This window comes from Pempheris klunzingeri, chromosome 20, assembly GCF_042242105.1.
Source record: "Pempheris klunzingeri isolate RE-2024b chromosome 20, fPemKlu1.hap1, whole genome shotgun sequence".
Lineage (NCBI taxonomy): Eukaryota > Metazoa > Chordata > Actinopteri > Acropomatiformes > Pempheridae > Pempheris > Pempheris klunzingeri.
The window spans coordinates 878,825-901,774 of NC_092031.1; the positions used below are offsets into that span (position 1 = coordinate 878,825).

Genomic DNA, 22,950 nt, shown 5'->3' on the forward strand with positions numbered 1-22,950 from the left:
ACAGTGACTGTGCAAACATATGATGATCCCATATCCCATGATGCACTGCTGTAGATTAAACCACCCCACAGGATGTAAAGCAGTTAGAACGAGCTCAACTTGAAACATCTACAGCAGTAAAATGTGACACGAACACACTGAAGTTATGGTTTTTACCACGTTATCATAAGGAAATATGGAATAAATCTTATTTCTACATCCAGTAAACGTGGAGCTTCTGTCAGGACTGTCTGAGCCGCCTGCCGTCCTCCTGCCGTCCTCCTGCTTTCATCACAGGTTATATATGTATGTGTATGTATGCATATGTAGACACGGCGTGTTATGTAAGGGATAATGTGGAGGGAAGGGGGGGTGAGCAGAGGTCACTCTGAGCTCTCTGGAGAGGCTTATTTTGAAATAGTAACATTATCCATCTTAACACACAGCCAACAAACACATATATGACACGAAGAGACAGCTTCCCTCTGACCTCTGCAGGTTTCTGCTGGATGCCCTCAGATCCATTTCCATCATGTTTATACTTGAAGGCCTCAGCAGATCATCTACAGGCACCTGAAACCCCCCCACACCTTTCCAGCATCTTCATTTGGGGGACTGAACCCCTCAGACCCCCCCAGAAGCTAAAGAGTCGCTCCTGGTCTGTTTCTGACGGACGCCGTGATGAGGCGGCAGGAAGTCAGACAGACAAACAGCAAAGAGAATCAGCTCAGTTTTCAAAATAAAAGCCCCCCTGCAGACTGTCAGTGGTATCTTCGAGCAGCACATCTGTGTTATTCTTTAATGGGGGGGCACCAGGCCAGACGTCAGGGTTTTTAACACCATGACGACCAGAGGTTCATCTGGGATGGAGAAACACTCTGACTGTGACTTTAGCTGCTGTCTGTAGCTGCAGCACAACAAAGCAGGAAGTACATCCAAGAAACACATTTAAAGCAGCAGAAGAAGAAACGCGGCCTGTTTGATCCTGTTAGAGACACATTTAAAGCAGCAGAAGAAGAAACGCAGCCTGTTTGATCCTGTTAGAAACACATTTAAAGCAGCAGAAGAAGAAACGCGGCCGTTTGATCCCGTTAGACACATTTAAAGCAGCAGAAGAAGAAACGAGGCCTGTTTGATCCCGTTAGAAACACATTTAAAGCAGCAGAAGAAGAAACGAGGCCTGTTTGATCCCGTTAGAAACACATTTAAAGCAGCAGAAGAAGAAACGCGGCCTGTTTGATCCCGTTAGAAACACATTTAAAGCAGCAGAAGAAGAAACGCGGCCCGTTTGATCCCGTTAGAAACACATTTAAAGCAGCAGAAGAAGAAACGCGGCCCGTTTGATCCCGTTAGAAACACATTTAAAGCAGCAGAAGAAGAAACGCGGCCCGTTTGATCCCGTTAGAAACACATTTAAAGCAGCAGAAGAAGAAACGCGGCCCGTTTGATCCCGTTAGAAACACATTTAAAGCAGCAGAAGAAGAAACGCGGCCCGTTTGATCCCGTTAGAAACACATTTAAAGCAGCAGAAGAAGAAACGCGGCCCGTTTGATCCCGTTAGAAACACATTTAAAGCAGCAGAAGAAGAAACGCGGCCCGTTTGATCCCGTTAGAAACACATTTAAAGCAGCAGAAGAAGAAACGCGGCCTGTTTGATCCCGTTAGAAACACATTTAAAGCAGCAGAAGAAGAAACGCGGCCCGTTTGATCCCGTTAGAAACACATTTAAAGCAGCAGAAGAAGAAACGCGGCCTGTTTGATCCTGTTAGAAGCTCCAACATCAGTTTAACGACCAGACCAGCTAAACCTGAGCAGGAACTCTGACGAGCCCGGAGGGATTTCAGCGTCAGACTGTAAAACATCCAATCAATCAATCAATCTTTATCTATACAGCACCACTTCATCACAAACATGATCTCAGAGTTTCCCCACATGAGCAGCATCAGGCCTCAGTGGCAGGAAAAACAAACAAACATTCTGAGTCAGATTGATGGTTTGGGTTCAGTGCTTTCACCCAGGAGGCTTGGGCTTCAGTCCTGCGTCGCAGCGACAGTAAAAGGACTATAATGTGTTTGTAGACTGCAGGTCGGTGAGGTTCAGGAACAGGTGATGCTCCAGCAGAGGACTGGAGCTGAGATGAAGGAGAAATAAATCAAGATTAACAACTAAACCGTTCGGTCTGTCGGCTTCTGCTCCCGTGGTTACAAGTCACAGTGTTGCCATGGAAACGGTGGGGTATATTACATTTTGTATTTATTTACCTGCAACTTCCAACATTTTTATTTTGCTTATTTATTGTTTGTATTCACGGTGGTGCTCACTTTAACTTTCTATGTTACTGTAACCCCCCCCCCGGGATCAATAAAGTATTTCTATCTGTCTACATGTTACGGCAGCTGGCCTGTCATGATTTGAGCACCAATCATCGGTCTGAACTTCCTCCCCTATAATGGACAGGTCACAGGGGACCGTTGGCTGACGGAGCCTTTACTGGAAACCAGGAAGAACTTCTGGATCCTCAAGGGTCTTTTTTTCCACCCAAAACAAGACGAACGCTGGTTTTAACGCTGAGCGAGCGACAGCAGCAGCTCTGAGCCCCGAACAGACGACAGCCAGTGCTGGAACACGAGGGAGCAATTAAACTGATCGCTTAATTCCTGATAATCTGCATTACCTGCCCCAAGTGATTAAGATCACACGGAGGCCGGGGTGGGGGGGGGCACACGGTGGCACAGTGCAGAGCCACGGGGGACCAACAGCCGGAGCCGTCAGGAGAGGAAGAGCTTTATCTCGGGAGGCTCAGACCCCCAAACAGCTTCCTGTCTGTAGGGACGAGGACACCACACGGAGCCACAGCTCATCTGTTGCTCTGAGCGACGCAGGACGTGTGATCCATGTTTAACGGGGGAGGATTTAAAGGATTTCATTCCTTGAACGTCACATTTGATTGAAGCATCTTCGATAAATAACAGAACGGCTGAGTTCACGGTCCGAACGCTCTCACAGCTCATCTGATTATTAGTATTATAAAGCAGACTGCTGAATACTCGCCTACACAGACTCTCTTCACTAACAGCCAATCAGCTCTTTGATCAGGAGACTGCTGCTCGGAACACCACGGCGTCTGAAACCGGCTCTAAATAAAGTTTTTAGTCCTAGTGAGGCTGAGATATTAACGTTCAAAGCTCATCGCTCATCTCCTGACGTTGGTGCGTTCTCACCATGAACTGGATGTGGACGCTGCTTTGAGTTTAGCATCTTCAAAGTCGCCATCTTGGTTTAACCATCGTGATCTTGGAACCAGAGGTTTTTGTTTTTCCTCTGCGTCTGATTGGTCAGGTTCAGTCAGGACCCTCCTCTGATTGGTCAGGTTCAGTCAGGACCCTCCTCTGATTGGTCAGGTTCAGTCAGGACCCTCCTCTGATTGGTCAGGTTCAGTCAGGACCCTCCTCTGATTGGTCAGGTTCAGTCAGGACCCTCCTCTGATTGGTCAGTGAGCAGGTAGCCCCGCCCTAAAGCCCCCCCGGTCTGTTTTCCTCTAAATGGGAAAAACCATAACAACTTTTCCACAGACCTGCAGCAGAACATGAGCGCTGTCACTTCTAGCTGTCATTTTGTGTTAAGATGCATCATTTTGGTAAGAAATGTTGGCTGTTTACATGTTTCACCCCCGTCTGTCTGTCTGTCTGCCTGTCTGCCTGTCTGTCTGTGTTCAAGTGTCAAATTAAAACCAGACGCCCGAGACGAAAGACGAGCGCAGCAGCAGATGGTTTGACAGATTTGAGCGACGATGCAGACGGATCCATACGCTGACAGATTACCTGCCGTCCCAGGACGCTTTGTGGTAAACAGACGAACAGGATCGCCGAGCCATGGGATGAAAAGATCGATGATCAGAGAGACGCTGCAGACTCACTGACAGATTAAGGTCCACAGCAGATACTCTGTGTGGTATCTCCACCACATTTCTCTGACAGAACACCATCAGTAATAAATAATGATGTTTCGTCCCAGATTAACCAGCAGCACATGAAGCTTCAGTGAGGAAACATTAGATTATACAGTTATAATCCGGCTGAACGGGATAAATGATGCTGTTCTCTGAGTAAATGTTGGTGCTGATTAACTGAAGGAAAAGATCTCAACACCTCTGTGTCCTTTTCTGTTTGACTTATTGATGTGATTCTTTTTTCAATAAACTGATCAATCGGTCTTTGAACAAACTGGTCAGAAACAGAAGAAACAGCTGATCTTTAAAAGTTCAACGTTTGGAGAATCAAGATGTTTCTGCATCCACATCTGTCAAACTTCTACAGAAGTAAAAGTACTGAAACAGAAACCGTCCTGCTGATATCAGCAGCGTGAGAGAGAGAAGGAGCCTGTTGACCGAAGAGGCTCTGAGACTCTTTCTTTGTTGTGCTGCAGCTACAGACAGCAGCTAAAGTCACAGTCAGAGTGTTTCTCCATCCCAGATGAACCTCTGGTCGTCATGGTGTTAAAAACCCTCTGAGCGGCTGACGTCTGGCCTGGTGCCCCCCCATTAGAGAATAATACTGATGTGCTGCTGGAAGATACCACTGACAGTCTGCAGGGGGCTTTTATTTTGAAAACTGAGCTGATTCTCTTTGCCATTTGTCTGTCTGACTTCCTGCCGCCTCATCACGGCGTCCGTCAGAAACAGACCAGGAGCGACTCTTTAGCTTCTGGGGGTCTGAAGGGTTAAACAGAGTGCACGCCATCAGCTCTGACGGCAGCGACGCAGCAGGAACGCGACCTGGATGCTCTCGGGGGGGTTTAGCTGTTGCATTAAACAGTGTGTCAAAGAAAAGTGAAGTAAACAGCAGCCCGAACTGAGTGAGTCACATTCGTCCTGCACGACACGAACACCAAACGTCCCGTGAGCCCCCGTCAGAGTCAGAACCACCTGATGTGAGCTGGACCACATGTTTAAAAGGTCGCTTCCTCCCTTTAAAGCCGCTCTGACATGCGTGACCCAGAGAGCTGCACACGCATGTGGACTTAAACCCTGAGACATCTGCCGGTGAGCAGGCTGCAAACCTGCTCCACCTCTCAAGCCTGTGGCCCCGGGACACAGGCTTGAGCTCCACGGGACAGAGGGAAGGAAAGAGGGAAGGAAGGAAGGAGGAAGAAGGAAGGAATGAGCTTACCAGTAGAGCAGCGACAGCCCATCGGATCTCTCGGCGTCCTGGGGGAGTAATGGCATCGCACGGCGGTCCGAGACAAAAAAAAAAACCCAAGCAACCAATGAGCCACACACACACTTCACACACACACACCTCACACACACGCATGCAGACGGGATGAGATGAGACGGTTCAAACCGGGACGGTGTGTGTGTGTGTGTGTGTGTGTGTGTGTGTGTGTGTGTTGTGTGTGTGAGGACAGGGATGGAAATCCGCCGAGACAGGGAGAGACACACGCTTACCTTTACTCACTAATCCATGCTGATACCCGTCCGTCACACACACACACACACACACACACACACACACACACACACACACACACACACACACACACACACACACGTTACAGGATGACACTTTAAAGCAGAAATGCCTCGTTTGCTGAAGACGCTCACAGATTAAAGTCCCACCGCTACAAACAGGCAGAGCTTCAGAGTATTAAAGTGTTTCCTGTGCAGAGATCAGTCACCTGGAAACGCTGCGCCGAGCGAAGACGCTGCTCCTCTGAAGCTCTGGTTCGACTCAGGACACAGATTGAAATTCAAATTTCATCTGACGGCCGCTGTGAATCATGGGGGGAATGTTTGTGAGATTAAAAAGACAGATGGGAAGGAAAGACGGGGAGAAAGTGAGAGCTTAGTGGCGGACTCCGCCACTACGCACCACTGCCATGTCCCCTACTGCAAGCCGAAAGGGCCAAATATGCTCACTGTTAATAACAAAGTTAAATAAAAGAAAAAATGGCATTCAAACTGTCAACCTGCTGCTAAAAGCATCATTTTTGTTGGGTTTTAATGAGGCGCTTAACGCTGTCAAATGATGCCAAAAGGGACATTTCACCCTAAAATTTAAAATTGATCCTGTTACCTGTAGAGCTGTTTATCATCTGGATGGCTTTGCTGTGAGTTGCCGTGGAAACGTCGAGCTTCTCTCCGATATGGTGGACCGGTACGGTGCTCGGATTGTGGTGCTAAAAACACCAAAAAAACTAGTAAACCTCAACAGCAAGATCTCTTTCCAGGAAAAAAAACCCAGTTACTGGAACTCGTTAGCTAAAAGTAATTAATAAACCGTTGGTATCGTTAGCTAAAAACAGCCAGTAAACAGTTGGTATCGTTAGCTAAAAACAGCCAGTAAACAGTTGGTATCTTTAGCTAAAAACAGCCAGTAAACAGTTGGTATCTTTAGCTAAAAACAGCTAATGAACAGTTGGTATCGTTAGCTAAAAACAGCCAGTAAACAGTTGGTATCGTTAGCTAAAAACAGCCAGTAAACAGTTGGTATCTTTAGCTAAAAACAGCCAGTAAACAGTTGGTATCGTTAGCTAAAAACAGCCAGTAAACAGTTGGTATCTTTAGCTAAAAACAGCTAATGAACAGTTGGTATCTTTAGCTAAAAACAGCTAATGAACAGTTGGTATCGTTAGCTAAAAACAGCCAGTAAACAGTTGGTATCGTTAGCTAAAAACAGCCAGTAAACAGTTGGTATCTTTAGCTAAAAACAGCCAGTAAACAGTTGGTATCGTTAGCAAAAAACAGCCAGTAAACAGTTGGTATCGTTAGCTAAAAACAGCCAGTAAACAGTTGGTATCTTTAGCTAAAAACAGCTAATGAACAGTTGGTATCGTTAGCTAAAAACAGCCAGTAAACAGTTGGTATCTTTAGCTAAAAACAGCCAGTAAACAGTTGGTATCGTTAGCTAAAAACAGCCAGTAAACAGTTGGTATCGTTAGCTAAAAACAGCCAGTAAACAGTTGGTATCTTTAGCTAAAAACAGCCAGTAAACAGTTGGTATCGTTAGCTAAAAACAGCCAATGAACAGTTGGTATCGTTAGCTAAAAACAGCCAGTAAACAGTTGGTATCTTTAGCTAAAAACAGCCAGTAAACAGTTGGTATCGTTAGCTAAAAACAGCCAGTAAACAGTTGGTATCGTTAGCTAAAAACAGCCAGTAAACAGTTGGTATCTTTAGCTAAAAACAGCTAATGAACAGTTGGTATCGTTAGCTAAAAACAGCCAGTAAACAGTTGGTATCGTTAGCTAAAAACAGCCAGTAAACAGTTGGTATCGTTAGCTAAAAACAGCCAGTAAACAGTTGGTATCGTTAGCTAAAAACAGCCAGTAAACAGTTGGTATCGTTAGCTAAAAACAGCCAGTAAACAGTTGGTATCTTTAGCTAAAAACAGCTAATGAACAGTTGGTATCGTTAGCTAAAAACAGCTAATAAACAGTTGGTATCGTTAGCTAAAAACAGCCAGTAAACAGTTGGTATCGTTAGCTAAAAACAGCCAGTAAACAGTTGGTATCGTTAGCTAAAAACAGCTAATGAACAGTTGGTATCGTTAGCTAAAAACAGCCAGTAAACAGTTGGTATCGTTAGCTAAAAACAGCCAGTAAACAGTTGGTATCGTTAGCTAAAAACAGCCAGTAAACAGTTGGTATCGTTAGCTAAAAACAGCTAGTAAACAGTTGGTATCGTTAGCTAAAAACAGCCAGTAAACAGTTGGTATCGTTAGCTAAAAACAGCTAGTAAACAGTTGGTATCGTTAGCTAAAAACAGCCAGTAAACAGTTGGTATCGTTAGCTAAAAACAGCCAGTAAACAGATTGGTCAACACGGTATTTTGGACAATACTACGGTATTTTGGTAGCAGAAGCAATAAAATATTTTTTTAAATCAACTTTTTGTGTCACGTTATTGATTTCTTCAGGAAGTAGCTGTGTGATTAGCAGTCATGTCGGACTTATCCTAGCATTAGCGTTAGCATTAGCGTTAGCATTAGCATCACAGCGGACTGAACCAGACGTAGCCTGATACAGCAGCGCTCCGCTGCGGCCTCTCACCAGGTGTGACGTTCAGGTGCTGCTGAAGGTGGTTTAGAGACGAGCTGAGCTTCTGTCAGTGAGGGAAGCTGATTCATCACAAACCACTGCAAAAACTTGTGATTTCAAAACTTCTTCCTTTATTTGTACATTTTCACCCACAAAGGAAACTCAGTGATGCATCTAAACCAGGGCAGGGGCTGTGGGGGGGGCACAGGAAGTGTGACCTGTCTGACTCAGAAACACAACCTGGTTGTCATGGTGACGGGACCCACTGGAGGTATGGAGCTCAAACGGCACAATAACACAAACTGTGTGCTGTGACTTAAAATCACTGATTTTCTCAATGGAGTCTGGTGGGGTTTGTTTTCTACTTTTCCCCCTTGTCTTTATTTATTTTGTTCGAAGTATCTAATTTGATTCAGATGAGTTTTATTTTTCAGTGAAGCGCTTGTTTCACTGCTGACGCAACTTTTCACAATATAAATGCTTAGATGCCAATTAACTCTCTTTCAGCTCAGGGTTTGTTTTCAACACCTCGTTTTATTTTCAGTGCAAACATGAAGAATTCATCTGAGCTGATTTTATGTTTCCTGTTTGATGGAAATTAATTAACTAAAATAACTGGAGTTACTTTCCAATTAATATTTGACCAACAAAGCACCAAATCACTTTATCTAATGTGGTATTTACAGATTGAACTGCCCAACTTTTGTCCTGTAAATCTTGACTACAGGCCTTTTACATAGATATAGAAAATATAGAATACATGAGCTCTTCCACCTGCAGATGACTTTACTTCATATTTGGTGCGTCCTGTGTTTCAGCTCCAGAAACAGTTGAACTCATTTGGTGAAACGTGTTGAGAAACACAGGAACGTCCTCCTGCAGACTGAAACACTCAGACTGAGGCTGAGAGGTGAGTGCTCCTTTTAACTAATAATTAACATGATTTTACTTTTTCCTTTACAGGAAACTCCAACATACTGAAATAAATTTAAACTAACATTTAAAGGCTCTTTTTTCTAATGTTCTGAAACTATAAATAAAGTGAGGGAAGTTTGATTTGTGAGGTTAAATGATTTCTGATCCTCAGATTTATTTGTGGTTTGGATGTTTCCCCTGTGGAGAAGTGAAACTGGTTCATATACAAACACAAAAGTTTAAAATTATTATTTTCCTTTTTTAACACAGATTTCATCTGTGTTAAAAAAAAAGAGCAAGAAGTTGAAAAGGGGAAGTGGCAAATGTGGTAATGTCCAAACTTTCCTCTGTTGAATACAGAGGCTCATACAGATCCTTTCCTCTGACTCTTCTAACTCGTCTACTTCAGTCCAACAGAAGCTAAGAACACACACTGAAGGTGAAATTCGCCAAAATGCCGTCGGAGCAGAACGAGAACTTCACCGTCTTGGTCTTAAACTCGACGACCCCGGTGCCCGGCGGCGGTCAGGGCGGCGGCTGCCCACCGGTCGGTATTCAGCTGGAGGGTGTGATCCTGCCCCCCGTCCTCACCATTGATGTCATCCTGGGGCTGCTGGGAAACCTGGTCGCCCTGTGGGTCTTCTGCTTTAAGCTGAAAGCCTGGAACACCAACACCCTGTTCCTCTTCAACCTGGTCATCGCCGACTTCCTGGCTCTGGTGAGTCTGCCGCTGAGGATCGATGCCTTGCTCAGGGGCCACTGGGTGTTTGGAGACGGCTTGTGCCGGATCAACCTCTTCATGATGTTTTCCAACCGCACGGCGAGCATCGCCCTCATGACCGTGGTGGCAGTTTACCGATACTTCAAGGTGAGGAAATGAGTGCAAGTTCTGCCGTTACATCCACTGCCACGCTTCCACGCATCATTCTTCAAATAACAGTGATTATCAGTTCAGTTCATGTCAGTTTAAACCGTTAACTGAAAGTCATTCATTCATAATTGATATAGTTGGATAAAAGCAATAATTCTAATACATTTTAATTACAGAGCTCAGAGCCTTTAGACAAACTGGAACAGGATCATTGTAACGGTGTGAAACAGCAGTAAAGTCAGCTGAAGGTCAGACTTCAGGACCTTTTTCTGTCAGATCAATAATGAACATTAGCATTCAACAGTTTTCTGAGTTAAACCCTCCGTTGGTCGACTTCACCCCCAAAAATACTTTTTACAACTTCAGCTTCCAGGAGAGAAAAATGACAAAGTGATCAAATGTAATCTGACGCAGAAGTTGATCCTAATTGATCCTAATTGATCTTTTAAATGAACCCTGCATGAGGACTTCCAGGACTCGGCCCTGACAGCATAACATCGGCTCTAAATGGTGTAAAACACGTGTCCCCGCTGTGCTCTTGCTCCAGGTGGTCCATCCTCAGCACCGGTTCAGCCGTATGACCAAGCGCCGGGCTGCGTTCCTGTCGGCGTTCGTCTGGACGCTGGTCATCACTCCGCGGGTTCCCATGCTGGCTTACAGCCACATCAAGGGCCGCGGCAACACCACGCAGTGCTTCTTCTTCACGTCTTACAAAGAGGCGTCGCGGGCCATCCTCATCCTGGTCGGCATGCACCGGGTCCTGACGGTGGTGGAGTTCGTGGTCCCGCTGGCCTTGCTGCTGTTCTGCTCCATCCGGATCTCCAGCTTCCTGAAGGAGCGGCAGATGGGAAAACCAGATAAGGTGCGGAAGGCGATGCGGGTGTGCGCTGTCATCGTGGCGGTGTTCATGGTGTGCTTCTTACCCACCACGGTGACGACCATCGGGGTGTGGGTCATCCGCTCGTACCGCCCGTGGGACTGCGCCTCCTTCTACACCTTCACCCAGCTCACCATCGTGTCTCTGGGCCTGAACTTCCTGAACTCGGCCCTCGACCCCATCGTCTACGTCTTCTCCAGCTCCATGTTCAGGAAGGCCCTCTGCAGCTCGCTGCCCCGCGCCCTCCTCTGCGGGCCGGACGGCGAGAGCACGGCGTCCACGTCAGGGACTCAGTCGACTGAGCAGCAGGAGCTGAAGTCTCTGAGGGCGGACAGAGGGAGCGAAGCCACGAGATAACGTAATAAACACAGTCTGGTCCTGTTTCCAAGTGGTTTTTTATTTTCCACCTGTGATCTGTGTTAAAGACAAACTCGTGTATTTATCTGTCTTCATTTACTGAAAACTCTGAAACTGTTTGTTTGAAATAAATCATTGATTGTCTGACTGGAGACATCTCTGCCAGACCTGTAGTGGCCATTCGTCAAAAAATTCAAATTCAAACGTAGAATCAAAGGGCCACAGGTGCATCATGGGTATGCAGCGCTTTCTCCTGGTTTATTTTCTCAAAACAAGCAAGTAGACAAAATAAGAAACAGAAAATACATTCTGGTTCCTGCTGCCTTTGTAGTGCTGGTAAAAAGCTACAGGCCAGGCCCACCCAGGTGCATGCTGGTCCTACACCTGCCCTCCTACCTGTAAAACATCAGGTGCCCACAGTGTGACCCGACTCACAAACACAACCAAACAAAATGCTGCTTCAGAGTCCAGCAGAGCGTCAGAGTCCAGCAGAGCGTCAGAGTCCAGCAGAGCGTCAGAGTCCAGCAGAGAGGTCCTGGGACCTGCACACCAACAACAAGCAGCATTTTAGCTCAGAGCTCATGAGAGAGAAGCCTGAATGTCAGAGCTCCTCCTCTGATGGTGGATCACCTGCTCCATCTAGTGGACTCTTCCTCACCTGCAGCAGCTGCTCGGAGAGTTTCTGTCTCAGCTGTGGTTTCTGACATGTAGAGTAGAGTAGAGTAGAGTAGAGTAGAGTAGAGTAGAGTAGAGTAGAGTAGAATAGAATAGCTGTTGTTGCTTTAAACTAACTCCTCTGCAGCCATATCTCCTTCCACCTGCCTGGAGGAGATAAAGGTGTGGATGAATCTCAGCTTCCTGCTCTAAAACTGAAGCCACACCGGCTCTGGTCATCTAACATCACCTCTATAGCGACTGGGCGGCTCCTTCATACCATCAGCCATCAGACTGCACAACACCGCAGCAGCCAGCACCTCCTGACGGCAGAGACTGTCACCGTCTGATCACCATCAGAACCACAACATTTCCACTGTATACAACACCCAACTCCCTCTAATCTGCACACTCACTTTGCTTTATGTTAATAAAATTGCACATTTTGTAAATATATTTATATGTTGGCAATAGTAGTTTATATTTTATATTTTATCCTCTTCTTTACTCTTTTAAACTCTTTGGCATTCAGCGTGGACGGCAAAGTCAGATTTTCATTGTACAGGGAAACCCGTTCCTGCACTGTACACATGATAACAAACACTTTGAATCCTTTGAATCCTGTATCTCTCTAGTTGCACTATATTTTTATTCTTGTACGTTCTCATGTCCACACATCCACACTCGTCGTCTTTTCTCCCTCAAAGTGAAAAATGTGACCTGCTGCCTAATAATAGGAAGAAGAAGAAGAAGAAGAAGAGTGTTTTCTATTGGTGAGAACTGAAAGAAGACTTTGGAAAAACAGGACGTCTTTATAAGGTTTATTCTTTGCAAAGAAGGTCAGACAGTCATCAGTACATCAGTATATCAATCAGAGAGCGAGACACAGTAAGGATGTGGGTGCTGCAGAAGGCTGCTGCTCACATTTCATTCTGCTTGTATTCAAGTGTTGTCATGTGTTTAGGTCTTTAGCACATGTTGCTAAGGAAGCGTTTACTCAACAAGTTACTACAGTACAACTACCACATGTTTAACTGCACTGGTACTGGTACTGCAGCACAGACAGTACAGTTACTGCTGGTACTGCAGCACAGACAGTACAGTTACTGCTGGTACTGCAGCACGGACAGTACAGTTACTGCTGGTACTGCAGCACGGACAGTACAGTTACTGCTGGTACTGCAGCACAGACAGTACAGTTACTGCTGGTTCTGCAGCACGGACAGTACAGTTACTGCTGGTACTGCAGCACAGACAGTACAGTTACTGCTGGTACTGCAGCACGGACAGTACAGTTACTGCTGGTACTGCAGCACGGACAGTACAGTTACTGCTGGTACTGCAGCACGGACAGTACAGTTACTGCTGGTACTGCAGCACGGACAGTACAGTTACTGTTACTGGGTTAACTAATACGGGGTTTAGTCGTTAGTCAGACAGTGAAAGTAAATCACTTACAGTCGATTAGATCCTTTATGTCTGTGAGCGTTTCCACATTGAGGTGATCCTGACTGGAGAAGTCCTCATTGACCAGAATGCCGTTCCTGTAGCGGTAGACGCTCGCTCCTTTGTGCTTCTCATTTGCAATGGCTGCGACCAGGAAACAGCCTCCGCTGCCCTTCAAGGTAAACTTATGGAAATCTTTTGCTCTTTTCCTCATTTTGATGAAAACATCATCTGAGTAGTACCACGGGTCGTCGCTGGTACTTCCTGCTTTAAGTCCTTCCAGGTGGTTGTCCATGTCGTGGAGGCAGGGGTCGGGGGTGTCCAGGGAGGTGAAGACAAAGATCAGCGCCTCGTGTACACCTGGAGCGAGAACCTCTCTGTCCATCTCCGACTGGCTCTGGACCACCTTTGTTCCCTCCATGATCTCCAGACAGGACCGGACCACGTTGATCTCTCTCTCTTTATGATCCAGCCATCTGCTCAGCTTTTCATGACTGAACGGCGACGAGTCTCCGCTGTCTGAGAACAAGACTTGTTCTGCTGATCTCTCGACTTCTTCACCATTGCGGGCGGAGGGAAGTATCTCCGCCATCGTCTGCTGGATGTTAGATGCGTAATAATTACATAACTTTTGGAAAGTGAGGAGCTTTTTCTGGATCTGTGGAAAACTCTTCACCACGCTGTCGCTCAGACAGTCGTTACATCTCATTCCTATTTCCTTCAAGTCTTCTAGAGCATCTTGAACTTTCTTCGTCAGTCCGACGCTGATCTCATTTGTCATCTCAGCAGCCTCTGAGTGCAAATTCTTCAGCGGCATCATCCAGACGGTCAGTGGGACGCCGTTCTCTCCGTTTTCTCCCAGCAGCTTTGGAAGGTCTACATAGGTCTTCACGGCATTTACAAATGTCGCAGGGTTGCTTTCAAGAATGAAATCCCCGTAGAATTTGCAGGAGAACTTCTTGGTCAGCGCTTTCTCTTCCTCAGTCAGCTTGATCTCAACTTTCCCCTCAACATTAAACGAGGGGATCTTCTTTATCACGGCTTCCATGCTGCCCTCGATGTCCTGAACGCTGCTGGACTTTACCTTCTCGCTGTCGAAGACAAAGAAAGCGTTGGCCCCGTAAAGGATGCCCGTGACCACATGTGTCGCCACGCTGTTCTCAATGATGCTCGTCTGCTCTGAGTCCAGGGTCAGAAGGTCGGACATCGACAGCTGCTTGAAGTCGGTGGTGGCTTTGTACTGACACGTCAGTCTGCACTGATTCTTGGATTTCTTCGTATCGTTCAGATATTTGGCAGATCCTCCAACTTCAACCAGTCCACCCAGGAAACTGGCCTTCAGAGAGGCTTTGATATTCAGCAGATTAGACTTGGATTCAACGGTGTCCGACGCAGACATTTCAAATTCACTGCTGTGCTGAGAGTTTTTAACCTCGTTCTTCTGTAGAGTTTCATTATTCCACAATGTCACACCTGCAGAAATTGGAAAACACCAGTCAGCTGATGAAGCAGGAAAATCAGTTTGTTGATATAAAGTCTCACAAAGCTCGTCACAGTTACAGCTTCTGAGAACAGCTGCCACATTCATCGGCTGATGAAGGAGTCATAGGACGCACGGTAGCAAAACCTCCTCAACCTTAAGGCCCAAAATAAAAGCCCCCAGAGGGTGACAGGAACTCACTGGGGGTCGGGACGGGGCTGGGTTTTCAAAATAAGAGCCTACAGATAGTAACAGGAAAATGGAAGTCCTCCATTTAAACGGCTCAGAGTACTTTGAACTATTTTTCCTGGCTCCATCCCTTTCACAGCGTTTCCCTTCTCATTCCGAATTTATGCATTAAAATGTAGACAAATGTGTCATCTTTTACTCCGGGTGGCAAAACAAGAACAGTCTCAAGTAAAAACCTCGATTCTTGATTCCTGAATCAATTTGCAGTTGTCAAAAATGGATTGTTTTAAATGGGAGTTAATAACGTGATGGAGACCTCAGGCCGTCTTTTATGCCATGTGCTGTGTTTTTTGTACATATAATATATTTTAATATTTAATTTAATTTAGTTAAACAGCCTTGGTGGTTTTGAAATTAAAACGTGACACACAGGCTCAGCTTTGTAATCATTTCGTTTCAGGCTGATGCTCAGTGTTGAAGTCTTGATGGTTTTATCAGAAATTTGAGCTCCATGTTAAAAAGATGCTGTTAAACAATAGTATTTGTATTTGAATGTACTTCCATTGTGTGGATTCAACACAGATGTCATGAGTTTTACATTTAAATGTCCATTATTACAAGCTTTAGTCTTCAGAAAAAAAAAGAATCATGATCAATTACGGCAAATTGTGTCATTAGTTAATTGTCACTCGGGTCCAAACAGACACACAGCTGCTACATCGTCTGTTAACACAGTGGTTTAGGTGCAGGACTCACAGCCAAATGAACAGGGCTCAAATCCTGCATGAAACCAACAGGAAACTAAATCACATGAATTCATTTGTAAACTTGATTATTTTTTATATTTCAGTTTGTTTTATTATCATCATCAGGCTTCTGTGGCGGTTTGGTTAGGTTCAGGCACTTAAACTGCTCGGTTGGGTTTAGGAAAAGATGATGGTTTGGTTTAAAACAGTGGTTCCCGTTTCAAGAAGTGTGGGGACCTTTTCTGGAATACTTCCATAACCTTCAAACTAGCTAGAGTTTGGATCCCACGCTCACACTTTGCTCCTTGTCATTATGTCAGACACACAACACACACACACACACCTGTAAAACAATATATAATAAAATCATCAAACAAGTTGTGAAGATAGGGCACGATATCATATGGTTACACCTAAGAAAAAAAAATAAATCAAGTGGAACCAATGTGAAATGCACTGTGTTGCCACCACGCCCCCCCCAGAGCGGCTCATGTTACAGAAGGAGAGAGAAAGACAGAGTGACGCAGAAAGAGTCCGAGAAAAAGACAAGAGATAGGAAGGAAGCGATGACTGTTACAGCTGTAACAACCAGCACATCTGTCCCTGGGCTTTACAACACCAAGACGAGAGGCCGCTGTGTCTTTGAACACTGAAAAGACACTTGGAAACCCCCCACCCCGATCATGTGAACAAGCACCTTGATTTTTTCAAAAAGAAACTGGAAAACTGCATCTTATTTTCTTGCACACCAGTTCAGTTTGACAGAACCGACTGTTAAATGGGGAAATGTAAATTGTTGCACTGTTCCTAACTTCAATTTTAACATTTGAAGTTCATTTTACTTGAATATATCTTCAAAATGTAATACAGTGAATATGTGTGACAGGCCAGTCTCTTTGGATGTTGATTTTATTCTTGCTTTTTTTTTCCAGTAAAACAAACGAAAAGTGAAGCGATGTGCCCTTATTTTAGAAAGACTTTATATATCATAATGCAATTCATTCACAACAAAGAAGGTACCACCCATTTGGGATGGGTGGGGTCGGTTGCAGCGGGGGTGGGGAGGCTTGACCCACTGGGTTATAATAGTCAGAATAAAATCTAAAAGGCGGGAACATTAAACAGAATGTTTCTCCACTGATTGGCCCTGATGAGTGTGCTTTCATTAGCGTGTAATTACCCAAAAGAATGAAGACTCGTTGTGAGAATGAGCCGTCACATCTACATGGGGAGCAGGAGTCCGCCATGCTTCTACAGTAGCCCATAATGGACAAAACAAACACTTTTACTTTTTTACATTCATGTGGCAGCTTGAATGTGGTGGTGCGAATACATCAGTAGGGAGGAGCAGAAGAAGAAGAACAAGAAGAAGTAGTAGTAGTAGTGGTTGGTGGTGCTGACAAACCATTCGGTGCGGTGAGCTGCTGCACCTTTAACAGGTTACCGCTGCGTTTCCTGCAAGCACGACAATGTGGTCTGAGTGGAGGCTTACCTGGGATGAGCTGATCTGTCCGAGCGTCGTAGAGCATTCCCAGGGTGAAGGGTCGACCCAGAGCGGCAACCTTCACGTTATCTGAAGCCATTTCTCCAACCTGTAGAGAAATGTCTTAGTTTGAACTCTTCGAGGAGCGCTGAGAGTGTACAACAGTGGGAGTCAACACACAGACAGACAGGAGACAGACAGACAGTCACTGGGCAGACAGATCAGAAACCTGGACTGTTCAGTCGGTACACCGACCAACGGTCAGCAACAAACTTATAGCAGATCAGATAACGATAATCAGGTGGTGGGCGCAGGGAGATCTGATCATTCAGCTCTTTGAGATCTGAGATTACAGGTGAACCTTTTAAAGTAAACCTTCCTTATTTCACTGAATGTTTGAGCTTGTAGGAGGAAGCACGTGAGCCTCAGACCACATGTCCTGTCTTCTGTCAAAGTGTCGATCCTCTTCCATGTTCAGTTTGTGGTCTCTGAGCCCGGACCTGGTTAGGATCTGTCTTTGGATCCCAGACCTTATTCTGATCTCCATTCATTTCTTCTTTTACCTTACATTATGACTGTGGACAGTTCTACAAAGACATGCATCTGTTTTCTCACCTGCTGAAGTTGTGCAGATCACCTGAGTCGTGTTCGAGTCTTCCTGACGTCCAGCTGCAGCTGCCAGTCTGAAGCTCTGTTATCCGCCGGGTCGTTTATATCCTCTCAGACTGGCTGCTGACTCCCCATCACACGCCTGCGGACACGCCAGCCAGCGCGTTGGAACAGGAACACGTCCTGTACTCAGGTTATAGCCTCCAGTGTTTGAGTAACCTCTTCAAACTCAGATGTCGTAAGAGACGCCTTCACTCATCTTAACACAATTTAAATGGATCGAATGGATCTTTCAAACGTCTTCAACAATCACAGACTCTGCCGAGGCCGAGTAGATCCTGTGTTCGTGTTTATTACCTGCTAGATAAGTTGGAGTCTGTCACTGTGTTAAGAACTCTAAAGTTTCTCTTGAAGCCCAGAACGTCAACGGAGAAATAAAACACCCAGCATGAAGTCCTCAGTAGAAGCTGCTGTGTGTGGAAGTGGAAACAGTGTCGCACAATGAGGAAGAGCCAGTGTGGCCCTTCATCATTCACACCAAGGAGCAAACATTTTAGATACACACTGCTGCCCATAAACTGGGACTAAAATGTTTTTTACCTCTTCTCATGAAATGATTGTGACAATGTGATTAATTCTTGATAAATAAAGTTTATATCTTCTCAACTTTATTGATCAAACTCTTCCAAACAGATCACAGTGAAACTTAAACCACCATTAACCTGCAAACTGTGGATTCAGGCTTTAACTAAACTCACTAAAAGTCAGGGATGTTCAGCTTTCAGGTGAAATCTCAGGATGAACCTAAAATGCATTCTCACCTTTCCAGGTGAACTTCCTGTGACCTTCTCTAAACTGTTGAATGTCCAACTGTTCAGTGTCTCAGTACTTCCTGCACCAGCTGCTGTTCTCTGACAAGAAGCTTCACAGCAACATTCACAACAGGTTTGATCCATGAATCCACCAATACATTTCCTGCTTCAGGTAGAATTGGTATTTTAAACAGTCCTCCTCATCCTGCTGTTCACATTCTGACATCATGAGACCAAGACGACACCTAACAGTTGATCAGCAGCACCTCAACACTGGAGGCTTCAAACAGGAAGTCCTCAGACGGAGGTGTTCACTGAGCTTAGAGGGTCACAGAGTGTCATCAGGAGGTTGGAACAGTGATACAGAGACTGGAAGAGTCACAGAAAGGAGAGGAGTGGACGTCCTTTGGCCACATCCCAATTTATTGAGACACTGAACATGTTTTGTTGTGGTTTACCCTCCACTGTTGGTAGATTTTCTTTCAATAAATTGTTTAAGATGAAGAAACTACCAGTGCATGCTTCTACTTAAATGCCCTACTTTCATGATATAATATCACTGTAGCATTCACTTTTTACATTTTCCATAAATTTCACCTGAAAGTCGAATATCCCTAACTTTTGGTGTAGATAGATAGATAGATAGATAGATAGATAGATAGATAGATAGGCTATATTTTTTTTTCATATAATAGAAATATTATAATATGAAGACACACCTGCAGAAATATTTCCCCAGAAGTGAAGACACACATGCCAGTCAAGATTCTCCCATGATAACAGTGTTTCTGTGGCCTCCAGTGTTTTCATAGTTTCTCAACATCTCATCAACGGTCAAAAAGTCAAACCCCCCCGGGCTAAAAGACACTGTGATGCAAGAGTCAGATAAAAGACTTTACAGAGAGGCAACTATGAATCTTTCCATCTATCAGTCTGACAGAAGGACCTTTTCTCTGGCCGGGGGGTTCGGTCATAATTCAAGTAGCTTTCATTGTGTAAACCCACTATTAAAACTATAACGTGAAGCCAAGGGACGTGTCAATATATTGATCTGATTTAATGTATTAGTTTTGCATCATGGTCCATTTAAATGGCCACATGAACATTTTAAAGACAAAACAGTGAATCAGAATAACCATCAGATGCATCAGCCCGGTCTCCCACTGAGCTGACGGACAGTTGAGTGGATGGCGATGAGCTCTCTGAGGGTCCTACTCTGCTGCCTGGGCTCCTTCCTCTTCAGCCAGTCCTCCTTCAGCTCCGCAGACACCAGCTTTATGATAATCCAGCTCCATGTTCTCCTGTGGGCCTGGATTCTGCCCCCTGGTGGTCTGGAGACACATGGAAGCAAAGATGGCTGAGTGCTTTGGTTTCAGCCAGTCCTCTAACCTACAGAGATGTGTGCAGTACCTTATGGACGAAGCAGACGGCAGTGATGAACGTCAGCAGAGCCAGTGGCAGGAGGATCAGCCTGATGCTTGAAACTGCTGGATCTGATGAAACATCACCCAAAGAACGCTTGACGTGATTTTCACAACACAAACACATCGACTAGCTAATCTTTTCATAGTGACAAACAGAAAACGGCGTGTTTATTTCATGTGGTCACTTGTTTCTTCTGGAAAAGCGTCTCAGAGCTTGTTCTCCCTTTACAAACTCGTCTGAGGCGGTGCTGCTTCCTCACTGGTGGAACTGACAGCCGGTCACCTATAGTGTAGACCTCGATGCCGGTGTCCTTCAGGTCCTGTGAGGGGAGGAGTGTGTCGTCCAAAGACTCTCCATCCGTGATCAAGACGGCAATTTTCTGGGAGTCTGCACGCATCCCTGCGTTTGGTTTAAAGCTGGTATGGAGGATGTATTTCAGAGCCCTTCCTGTGTGACAGCAATAAAGAGGAATCAAGAGAGTTTCTTTGGGCACCTTCAAGTAAAAACATCCACTCGTTCCCTCAAACTCAGTTGGAGTGCATCAACAACAGCATTAGAAAGTATCTGGTTCATTGGGAAGAACAAAAAGGTACAAAAGCCCCAAGTCAGCCCTTCAATTATTATATTAAAATCACTGTAGTCACAATATCAGCAACCTTTGATTTTAAGTAATCTGCCTGGAGAGTGGATTTCATTACCACTTTGCCCAACAGTTAGGGCTCCACTATAGAGTATTCTGTAGTACACATACTTAAGGTTGATTTTCAGATACAGATTCTGGGGTTTGATCCGACGGGAGCCTCTGATCCCACAGTCCTGTGCGGCGTGAACCTGGTCTGACAATTTGCTGTTAAATCACCTGTCATGGTGTCTCCTCCCGTCTGTATCAGCTGGTCTACGGCCTCCAGCACAGATTGTTTGGTCTGGTAGGTGTTCAGGTTCCACACGGTCTGTCCAAAACTACTGTACCGAACCAGACCTGCAAGACGCACACAGCAACGTGAGACACCGAAGACACACTGAGCCAGGCCTTTTTTAAACCATGGAGGCAGTAAGGACTCTTCTTTACACTGTGTACTGGATGTTTCATGCTTTCTATTCTGCTGCTCTACTGCATCACTGTTGCCTGGTTAAACTTTTGAATCCTGGACCCGTTTCTGAATATTTTCACATAGTAGTGAGAAGATTTGAGTTAACGGTACTACTGCAGTAACACTAGTACACAGTGGTAGTGTGAGGAGCAGCAGCAGTAGAACTGTTACCAATCTGGACTTTGTCTGGGCCGATGTCGAAGGCGCCGACGATCCTTTTAAAAAAGTCCTTCATGATTTTAAAGGTGGAAGCAGAGATGCTCCCAGAGTCGTCCATCAGCAGAACGATGTCGGCCTTGTCCTCAGTTTCACACCGAGCACCTGGAGGTAAACAGAGGATTGTGGGACACAACGTGCAAAAGATTTGATGCAGTTTGAATTGTTTCATGTTGTTTCAGTTTAAATGGTCTGTATTTGTGTTTCTCCTTTCTAGTTATTTCAACTACTCAAAGCTCTTTACATGACATCCTCATTCACCCATTCACACATCACTCATACGGGAGGAATGTGATTTGGAGGAGACTATTCTTTCATATTCATTCACACACTGAAGCTGCAGTTGGGGTTCAGTGTCTCCAAGGACACTTCGACATGTTGACCCATAGGAGACCGAACCCCAGACCTTCTGATTGAGGGACGACCCGCTCTACCACTGAGCCACAGCCGTCCGGTCATTTTTCAAATGGTCATTTTGAAGTCATGCATGTCTCATAAACTGTCATCAGACAGTCGACACACCCAGACGTGTCATGGCGTTGTGGCGTCCAGCTGGCCGGCGGCGCTAAAGCTGTTGTGAGTGTGTTTGGTACCAGGATGTGGTCCCAGCAGCAGATATAGGGTCTGATCCTTCATCAGAGGACCAGGAGTCTGGGATCCAACACAGCAGCTCAGAGAACAGCAGGGACGTTAGCACGGGGACGTAGCAGAGTTAGCTCGCTAGCTAGCAGGAGACCAGAGGATGAAGCTCACCGAGCGGTGTGACACCAAACTAAAAGGTTCTTTACCGTCTTCACCACAAACTGAGACTTTACTGACTCTAAATTCATCTTTAAACTGACAATCATCATGTGAATGATTCAGGGAACGATTCAAAACTTTGACTCACTGCTGACGACCGGACAGATTTTTTGCTCAGTGAGGAAATTCCTTCACTGTTTTCAAACTTGCTTTTACAGAGAAACTTTTGATCTTATTAGTAATGACTGCAGGTGATATTATAACATTACTTTTTTCATTTTAAAATATCTCTCGTATCATTTTGATCATTTTTTGGGCCATATTTTCTTTTGTATCCGTCATTTACACTAAACTAAACAACAGCATAAGTTCCCATTTTAGTGTCTCCAAAACAATTACAACACCTTTTTACGTGCCGTGTTGATGCATTTAACAATTTTAGCATCACTTCATGTTTAATGTTTGTTTCGCCGAAGTATCAAAACTGCTCGTTCTCATTCTGCAGTAAAGTTAGCAACAATAAATGAGCAGCGTCTGGTGACCAACACTAACGTTACCTGGTTAGGTTTAGGAAGAGATGGCGGTTTGGGTTGAATCAGTATGCTAATGACCTGAGTTAAGTTATGCACATGTACGTGAAGTTATGTGTCCGTCTGTGTGAGAGACCAGCCTCCTCTGTGGTTCACGTCTGGTCACAAAACTACTTCACCTGGGTATTTGGTTACTTTACTGAGACATGATGCTGCTTCAGGTGAAAAGAACTACGCGTCTTAAAAGAAACCAACACTGACTATTAGCAGACACACAATGTGGCCAATATCTCCTCTTGTCTTTACCTGGTGAGGTGTATTTCCCTTCAGCTCCTGAAACTCAGAGAAGAAACATGAGAGAAAACACAGTGAATGAAGCTGAGTTACAGTTTTTCACTCTAGTTTTACCACAGACATTTAAACTGTGAGCACCAAAATACACAATAAATATTTCAGTACTACTACCAGTGTTTATGTATTTTTACCTTTCTGC

The 22,950-nt window shown here is 45.0% G+C and overlaps 3 protein-coding genes across 3 annotated transcripts in view; 1 reads left to right on the forward strand and 2 right to left on the reverse strand.

The window, feature by feature from the left end:
* stxbp4 (syntaxin binding protein 4) overlaps positions 1-5,203 on the reverse strand; it is a 36,969-nt gene extending 31,766 nt beyond the window's left edge. Inside the window, exon 1 of the mRNA XM_070852203.1 lies at positions 5,148-5,203. Coding sequence (XP_070708304.1) covers positions 5,148-5,203 — 56 coding nt within the window. The remainder of the gene's footprint in view (positions 1-5,147) is intronic.
* Positions 5,204-9,360: 4,157 nt separating this feature from the next.
* Positions 9,361-11,091, forward strand: LOC139219836 (hydroxycarboxylic acid receptor 2-like). The gene is made up of 2 exons (XM_070851824.1): positions 9,361-9,798; positions 10,349-11,091. Exons 1-2 carry the CDS (start codon positions 9,385-9,387, stop codon positions 11,033-11,035), a joined length of 1,101 nt encoding a protein of 366 aa, XP_070707925.1. The 5' UTR covers positions 9,361-9,384; the 3' UTR covers positions 11,036-11,091.
* A 322-nt stretch (positions 11,092-11,413) lies between these two features.
* On the reverse strand, positions 11,414-17,133 carry LOC139220133 (neoverrucotoxin subunit alpha-like). The gene is made up of 3 exons (XM_070852205.1): positions 17,043-17,133; positions 13,148-14,608; positions 11,414-11,577 (listed from the first exon to the last, which is right to left on the reverse strand). The coding sequence occupies exons 1-3, from the start codon at positions 17,131-17,133 to the stop codon at positions 11,414-11,416; spliced, it is 1,716 nt and encodes a 571-aa protein (XP_070708306.1).
* Between the last annotated feature and the right edge of the window lie 5,817 nt (positions 17,134-22,950).

Coding starts and splice junctions, on each gene's coding strand:
- LOC139219836 (XM_070851824.1), top strand. CDS start 9,385: ATGCCGTCGGAGCAGAACGAGAACTTCACCGTCTTGGTCTTAAACTCG. Junction 9,799..10,348: donor CAGTTTACCGATACTTCAAG/GTGAGGAAATGA, acceptor CTCTTGCTCCAG/GTGGTCCATCCTCAGCACCG.
- LOC139220133 (XM_070852205.1), bottom strand. CDS start 17,133: ATGGCTTCAGATAACGTGAAGGTTGCCGCTCTGGGTCGACCCTTCACC. Junction 14,609..17,042: donor GACAGATCAGCTCATCCCAG/GTAAGCCTCCAC, acceptor CAATTTCTGCAG/GTGTGACATTGTGGAATAAT. Junction 11,578..13,147: donor CATAAAGGATCTAATCGACT/GTAAGTGATTTA, acceptor GTTGGTGTGCAG/GTCCCAGGACCTCTCTGCTG.